The 8,405-nt window shown below is 55.0% G+C and overlaps 1 protein-coding gene across 1 annotated transcript in view; it reads left to right on the plus strand.

The window, feature by feature from the left end:
• LOC123053464 (histone H3.3) overlaps nt 1-2,266 on the plus strand; it is a 2,844-nt gene extending 578 nt beyond the window's left edge. Inside the window, exons 2-5 of the mRNA XM_044476942.1 lie at nt 1,196-1,287; nt 1,477-1,553; nt 1,652-1,742; nt 1,842-2,266. Of these exons, the coding sequence (XP_044332877.1) occupies nt 1,216-1,287; nt 1,477-1,553; nt 1,652-1,742; nt 1,842-2,012 (411 nt within the window). The 5' untranslated portion in view covers nt 1,196-1,215 and the 3' untranslated portion in view covers nt 2,013-2,266. The remainder of the gene's footprint in view (nt 1-1,195; nt 1,288-1,476; nt 1,554-1,651; nt 1,743-1,841) is intronic.
• The last annotated feature ends 6,139 nt before the right edge of the window (nt 2,267-8,405 follow it).

Genomic DNA, 8,405 nt, shown 5'->3' on the forward strand with positions numbered 1-8,405 from the left:
CCATGCTTAAATACCTGTGCCTACTTGATGGTGGTTTTGTTGTTTAGTAGCAGGCCGATCGATGTAGTTCGAGTTCGAATCGCATGATTTGGCGATATATGATTTTGCGTCTTAGCCATCAAAAGAGTTTCCGCAGATCTGTAGATTCGTGTACACCATAGTTGTACCCAAGTTAGTTAGTTGTGCCATATTTGATTTGCGTCGGTAGTTAATCTGCTGGCCCCTCAAATCCGTAGTTTCATGTGTGTTACGGTGGTATAAATTACGCTTTGAATTATTGGCGTGTGTGCTTTATCTTTTGAGGAGTTGAACTCTTGTTTGGAGAATTTGGTATCTGCGGGTAGGTAGTTTCTTTTAGGACTGTAGGGTTGGAACGAATTGGCATGACATACCCAGTATCTGAAGTCTTATGTACTGCATGATATATATGGTCAGCGCAAATGTAATTATGTTACTGTTTTGACTTTGATGTTGAGAGCAATCTGCTGTCTGGGTATCTGGGAATGATAGGGTCAGGATAAACAACTATACTTAGCTACTCCGATAGTGGAAGTGAATTGTGTGCATTGATACATGGAAGCAGTTGCATAGCCATTTTGAAAAGATTGCAAATGCAAAACTGTTCATTGCTTAACATCTAGTATTGATTTATTGTATCTGAATCATACCAACTTGCCAGTTAGCTAATGTTCATTCTTGTGATAAACTAAAAGCATGTGCATATAACTATCTGAAGTTGATGTTCAACCGTTATATAGGATAACTAGGAAGTATATTTTTCATGAGTGGACTGCTATTTCTTTTCTTGCTTCTGTTTGCAAAATTAGTTGATCATGGTAGCCTTGATTTCTTTAGTGGTAAAAAAGTACCAGGCTGCAGTTTTTCAGTGTCATCTTTCTGTGTATCTTTTGAGTGAACAACCTATGCTGAAGGTAGATCTTTTGAATGATAAGTTCAGTTAGAAATACACTGCATTCTATCTGAATGGGCATATAGCTGTGTTGTATGATGTTAGTTTTTGATGTTCAAAATTTCAGTAGGTATTCTGGGCTGATGATTGTTGGGACTCTATAGTTATTGAATGGATTTGCTTGCAACAAGCAGCCAGGCACAGTTTACTGGTTATTAGAAGACTATAGTTGTGCTGTTGTGATATTCAATTCATAGAACTGACTATGTTCTGTTTTTGCTTCAGGTAAACCAAGGTTGGTGCTCATGGCTCGTACTAAGCAGACTGCTCGTAAGTCCACTGGAGGAAAGGCTCCAAGGAAGCAGTTGGCCACCAAGGTTTGTGACTGCAATATTGATAGTTTATCTATGCCATATCTTTATTTATGGTTTCAGTAAATTAAACTGGATATAATCTGAACTTCAACCTTCATTGCCAGCTTATGACCAGATATCTGATTGATGTATATGGATTATAATGGTATTATTGTTTTGTTTGACCACTTGCTCTGTTTTGCTTTTCGACAGGCTGCCCGTAAGTCTGCTCCCACCACTGGAGGAGTGAAGAAGCCTCACCGTTACCGCCCTGGAACTGTTGCTCTTCGGTGTGTAAAGCCTTCCAACCTATGCTAGCATGTGTTATTGCATACAGTTTCACTTTGAAGTATCCTCAAATGAGTAAATTTTGTGCTTGACTTTGCAGTGAGATCCGCAAGTACCAGAAGAGCACTGAGCTGCTCATAAGGAAGCTTCCTTTCCAGAGGCTTGTTAGGGAGATTGCCCAGGACTTCAAGGTGATCATCAGTTTGTGGACTATTGTTATGCTCCTGTTATGCAACTCTTATAGTATGAATCAAGTAAACTAAAACCACTGTCTCGTTCTGTCTGTGCAGACTGACCTCCGCTTCCAGAGCCATGCGGTGCTGGCCCTTCAGGAGGCTGCAGAGGCCTACTTGGTGGGTCTCTTCGAGGACACCAACCTGTGCGCCATCCATGCCAAGCGCGTGACCATCATGCCCAAGGACATTCAGCTGGCTAGGAGGATCCGTGGCGAGAGGGCTTAAGGTGCTTGCTTTGCCTGTGGGAATGGCTCTGGTGGGCATCTGCGTCTGCTTTTGCTGCTGAACACTTGTCATGTGTCGTGAACTACTAATACTGGTCGTGTGTAGTAATATGTCAGTAGCGTACTCTGTGCAATACTATGTTCGTGGAGCTGGATCATTTGTTCGTTGGTCGTCCTAAATCATCCACCTGGTTGGTGCCTATCTGAAGCTTGCATTTTATGTCTGAAAATTAGTGATTGTGTGAACCATTATTATGTTCTTGTGTCTCGTTTTATCTGTATCTCTGCCATGCAAGTTTGAATTGGGATGCATCCATGCTAGTAGCGTGAACTGTTTTTAGTTAGGTTGCTGGCAAGTGAAATTTATGTTCACCGATAGCGTTTGCAATTCCTGTCAATCTGTGCTAGTAGCCGTCTTTGTTTAGCCAACCATAGACCTGAAGCTGTGATAGCCAAAAGAGCAAGTCCTACCCTCAAAAAAAAAAAAAAGAGCAAGTCCTGCAAGTTCGCTATGGAAATTAGACTGCTCTGCAATATGTCTGGACATTAGAAATTGTTCAGGTAAATGATACCAGTCTCACTTGTGGCGTGGTTTAACGGAGGCCAAAGATTTCCAGCCCTATTAGAAAGAAGTGAGAGAACATATCAAGAAAAAAGCGGGAGAATGATGGTAGGAGGGCCGTGTATGTACTTTAGGTAGGTGGCGTGTATTTCTACCACTCCTTCCGTTTCTAAATATAAGTTTTTTTAGACATTTCAAATGGATTACAACATACGGATGTATGTAGACATATTTTAGAGCGTAGATTCATTCATTTTGCTCCGTACGTAGTCATTTGTTGAAATCTCTAAAAAGACTTACATTTGAGACCGGAGGAAGTATAAGCGAGACGGTGCTCCATGCGCCACTGCGACTCTGCGAGGCAGTCATAGCAAAGGTCCAACTCCTGCAGCCTTATTCTGTTTCCTCCCGTAGCGAGAAACCTAGCTGCCGCGGCAGGAGAGCCGCTCCTTCCCGCGCCGGATCTCCTCCGCCGGCGACCTTTTGGTCGTCAGTGGTGAGGGCGGTCACCGGATCCTGCACGTGTGGATCGTTTTTGCTTTAGATTTTAGGACCCAAGAAGCTTAGGGTTTTGGATTGTTCGACGTCTTGGCTTCAGCGGCGGTAACGGCGATGCTAAATAAAAAAGCTTTAGATTATTCTCCGGTGAGGCGATCGTCTCTACGGTCGGTGAAGGATCTGGAACCAGTCTATTCAAGCGGGGATGTCATGGCGGCTTGTGGTGGACATGTGTCCTCGGGCTCCGCCATTGCGACGGCGTCTACTCCAACGTCAGCGCGGAGCTTGGTAGGTAGTCGAGGAGCGAATGCAGATTGTGGTCTGCATCGACGACATCTGGAAGCGTGTGCTGGGCTCGTGGTTCGTGGATGAAAGGTATGGTTTCCTCCTCCGACGTCTTAGTCATGTGGGGGTGCCGGATCTGGAGTTCAATGGCGTGTTCGGGGTGTTGCCCCGGTCTGATTCGTTCAACGGTAATGGTTTCGTCTTTGGCGAGCCACCTTCGAAGTCCGCAAAGCTGTATATCAGCGATGGAGCCGCGTTGAGCTCGGGTGAAAAGGTGATCCGTCATTTTTTTCCGGTGGCTGCTATGGTGGTGCTGGAGGTAGGTGACGGGCGTTAAGGTCAGAGATGTTCTGTTATTTTTTCATTTTTGTCATGTCGGTCTTTATGTGACTTGTACTTTAATGTTCATGGTATGAATGAGACACGTGTTACCATGAAAAAAAAGGCAGTCATAGCAAATGTTCATTCCCATACCTGCCAGGATTGGCAAGCGCAGGCCGGCACACAGCCGAATGCCGACGCGACTGACTGCATGAAAGGTCGACGTACTGATGTAGTCAGAGCATCTCCAGCCGTTCGGCTCCCCAGGGCGCTAAAAAAGAGTGGTCTGGGGGCGAACCGGCGCTAGTTCGGCCCCTGGGGGCGACCTAGCTCCCAGTCACGCTCCCAGGACGTGGAAAATTCGAACTTGGTCGTTCCCGCTCACAAAAGACGCCACAAGTCCGGCGATCACAAGTCACAGTTCGGCGATCGGATATAGTCAGGCGTACAAAAAATAGAGCGGCACAAGTTCGCGTGCGCAACGCATCACTCGGCGGGGTCGGCCTCAGGTGTCGGCGGAGTCGGCGTGCGCGGGCTTGGCGGTGTCGGAGCTGCTTCTGCGCTGGGCGGTGTCGGCGCGGCTTGGGTGCTGCTGGGAGTCGTGGAGGCGTCATCACGCGGGCTTGGCGGCGGCGGCGTCGTCGAGGGAAGCTGGTTCAGGATGAGGTCGCGCTCCACCAAGTACCACGCCTTGACCGCCTCGTCGGTGCTCTGGAGCATGTCCGCCCCGCCTAGCAGGAAAGCCAGGTCGGTGTTTCTCTTCTTTGCGGCGACGTTGGTCCGGAGTAGGTCGAGCTTGACGGCGCTGCTCGACATCAACGCCGACCACCGCGCCTCGGTCTTCTCTTCGCGAAGGACTGCCCGGGCCTGCGCGTCGGCGAGGCAGTGCTCGATGGACTCCTGCACTCGAGCGGTGGCCGCGTCGGCGTGTTTCCCCTTCTTGGCACCTTTGCCGTTCGGCCGCCCTTCCGATGCGCCAGGAGTCGGCGCGTCCGGCTTGTAGGTCTCCTTGGCCTTGTCGAGGGTGCGCCGGACTTCCGCCCACTTCTCGCACTTGTCAATGCGCTTGTAAACGTGGAGGTACTTGAATTCGGCGTCGCTGTTGCTCTGCCGGTACAGGACGAACATGCGCAGCAACTGCGCGGAGGAACAAACAGTTGGCGGGCGTACACGACGAAGAGAGGCGGGAGACCGGCGTGGCATACCTGATCCTCAACGCTCGCGCCGCTCTCCGGGCGAGCCGCGACCTCCTCGACGACCCCATGCCATTTGTTGCACGCCCCTTGGATACGCCCCCAATGGTTCGCCATCGTCTTCGAGCCGCGCTGCATGTAGACGCCTTTGAAGTAGGGGTCGACGAGCTTGCGCTCGTCGAACTCGGCCTTGATGCGCTCCCAGTACGTCTCGATGCTCTGGTTCGTGCCAGTGGTCGGGTCGAGGCACACGACTTTCCATGCTTCGGCGAGGCATTCCTCCTCCTTGGACGCCCACTTGATGCGCGGCTCGCCTGACCTGGCCGCCCGCTTCTTCTTCTTGTGCCTCTTCGCCGGAACAGTCGCCGGCTCCTCCTCCTCCTCGTCCTCCTCCTCGTCCTCCTCCTCCTGCTCCTGCTCCTCCTGCTCCTCCTCGCCGTGGACGTAGCCGAGCTCGCCGTCCATGCCGCCGCTGAGATCCACCGTCTCGTCCAGGGTGTCGAACCCGGGAGACGCGGCGGCCGCGGCCGAACCTGCGGCGATGATGTCGTCCATGTCGCCCTCGGTCTCGTCGGTGTCGCCGAGGTGCGAGAAGGGCAGCGCGCAACGGCGGAGATGGGGCGTCGGGGAGGACGCGTAGGCGGGCGGCGAGTAGTTGTATGGAGGGTACTGCATGCCGGCGAACGCGGGCGAGGGCGTGCGCTGGGCCGGATGTCCATGGGGGAAGGTGACGTTTGGGTTGAACCCACCGTGCGCGTCCCCGTCGGCGTAGCTCGGCGAGGGCGATCCCCATGGCTGCGGCGACGGAGAGCCCACGCTTTGCTGGCCCCAGGGAGCGTACTGGCGTGGCTGCCGGGTGGATTCATCATCCCCGCGCGAGTCGCCTCGGCCTCGGCTTGGTCCGCCGAAGCGGCAGCCGCAGCCGCGCGCGCCGCGTTGTCACGGGCCTTCTTGGCGATGGCCCTGTTCCGCCAGTCGGCGGTGACAGCCTCCCGTCGCTGAACTTCCGCCCTCCACTCGGCGTTTGGCATGCCCGGTGGCTTGGACGGCGGCGCCCTCGGCTTCCTCTGCTTCGGCTGGGCGACGGAGGCGGTCGCGGTTGCCGCCGCGCGGGGGACGACGTACTTCTTCGGTGGCATGGCGGCCGGCTGGGAGACGAGCGGGAGGAAAGGAGAAAATGGGAGGGAAGTGGGGGAAAAGCGAGAAGAAACGGCGGGAATAGGCGCTGGACTCGCCGACAGGGCGGACCCACGCGCCCTTTTCGCTTGTGCCGACGCCCCAGGCGCCCTCAGGGCGCCGGGTTCTGCCTGGGTCCGCCGGCACCAGTTTCGACCCGAGCCGGCGAAAAACGGGCTTCTGAAAGGGCGACTGGGCCGTTTTTTCGGCGCCGGCACGGCAAAAACGTCTGGAAAGGACCGAGGATGCGGCTGAAGATGCTCTCAGGCCCTCGAAAAGACTCGCCGTTCTTTCGGCACGCGCAAAAACCAGTCCTGTTTCTTTCTACTACTTCTACCCGTCCCCATGCCTGGCCTGCCCTGACCGGCCGGTCTCCCATCCCCATTGTTCCCCGCTGACGGCGGACCGATTCTTCTCCGCGCCCAGTTTGTGTCACACTCCTCCGCCCAACCAAAGTTTCCGGGGCCCCGGCCGGGACCATCGGAATCTCGGAGACCCATAATCCAAGCTTCAAATTTATCAGTCCCTCCACATTCTCCACAACATGGGGGTCTCTCTCGTCGCTTCCGCTTTTGCAGGACGGGCGGTGTGAGCCGCGACTCTTCCCGCCCTTGGTGTCCCGGCGTGACAATGAAATTCGCCGTGCTCCTGCCTCCGGAGCCGGAGGGGTGCCACTGCCGTGCTCGACAGGTGTGTGGCGGTGATGGCAACTGCCAACGCCCCGGCCCGTCAGGTTCGTCGACACAATGAGACTCCTCCAATAAACTTTCTGGTCATGTGACATCAACGCCAGCTTAATTCGCGGAGCTGAGCACATTTCAGTAGCTGCCTTGGCGGCACCGTGTCCCGTCACGCCTAGCGTAGCGATCTTCCGGGATCAAAGTGGTGGGGTTTAGTGCGATGTGATCCAGCAGGGGACGTTCTCAACACACGCACACACATTCTCCGCGCACTCGAGAGGGCCTAGGCCCTTCCTTGATCAACGGCACGCCACACGATCTATTCTTCTCCACCGACCAAGGCATAGATCATATCATACACTGATCCGAAGTTATCTCACGGTCACGGATACCAATCACATTCGGGTCGTGGGCATAGGACATGTGTGGCTGTGGCGTGCGACGCGCCTCTGCAGTCTGAGGTCCAGAGCCTTCAGAAGCTTCTGATGCAGCGCCACCGCACAACCGTGAATCTCTGTTCGCAAGCACTCAAAAACTGACAACGGAATCATGTCTCCGGTCATGATGTGCAAAGCACTGAAGCCGCGACGTACAACTCAGTTTATTTTTTTCTGAGAGAAGAGATGACCATGGATTGCACCCATGGGTAACTTGTGAGGAACTAAAAGGTGGAGCTGGCGAGCCACGAAAGCATGCCACTTGAAGAAGAGGGGTTTCCCCTCGCTTTAGATTATAAAGCAATGTCCAACCAATACAGCCAGCTTGCTGGGGCCGCAGCACAAACAAGCCCAAAAAAAAAGGAGAGAAAGAGAAAAGAAACAAATGCCGACGCCGGCAGCTCAACTACGCAAAGATGACCGACACCCGCTGCACCCACCGAAGAAGAACCACCGCCCGCCAAGCACTCCGAAGCCTCGCGTATCAAGCAACATCTTCAGGAAGAAATGCGACGACGACGCCGCTGCTGCCCGGACAAGTCCTAGGGTTTCCCCCGGTACGCGGATGGCAGTGGGGAAGGGGGTATCACCGACGCCCCTCAGGAGGGTCCGGCAACGCCCACGGGCGCAGCCGCGCCGGTGGAGAACGAGCCGCCAGAGATTTCTCCCGCCCCGAAGCCACCACCGCCACCTCAGACAATCGGAAGCGCACCGCCCAACAAGCCGCCCACCAGCCTATGCCACCACGGATATCGCACCATCTTCACCGATTCACTGAGGCCACCAACACAAGACCTGGAGATAGGACGAGAAGACACCGGGCACGGAGGCAACCGCACCGCAGCCGACAGGAGGGAACAACCTCCACCGCCGCGCGGAGCTGACCGGACATGGCAACAGGGACTTGCCGGGCCACCACCGGCCCGGCCGGACCCCAACGGGTCCGGACAGTCCCTGCAGCCACGCTGCAGCACGCCGGCCGCCGGAGCCACCACCACCGCAGCCACGGCTCCCTCGTCCCACCACCAGGGAGCCACGCCGTTGCGCACCAGACCGCAGGCCCGCCTCAGCCCAGATGGGGCCCGAAAGGGCCCAGATCGGGGCCGAGCGGGCGTCGGCCAGCCGCCCACCGTGCCGCCCCGCAGCCAACGGCCACGCCGCCGCGTCGAGGGCACCCGAGGCCCGCAGGATGCCGCCACCGAGCCTCACCGCCGCTAGCCGAGCAGCACTGCCGCCAGGGAG

Source organism: Triticum aestivum, chromosome 2D (assembly GCF_018294505.1).
Source record: "Triticum aestivum cultivar Chinese Spring chromosome 2D, IWGSC CS RefSeq v2.1, whole genome shotgun sequence".
NCBI classification, from domain to species: domain Eukaryota; kingdom Viridiplantae; phylum Streptophyta; class Magnoliopsida; order Poales; family Poaceae; genus Triticum; species Triticum aestivum.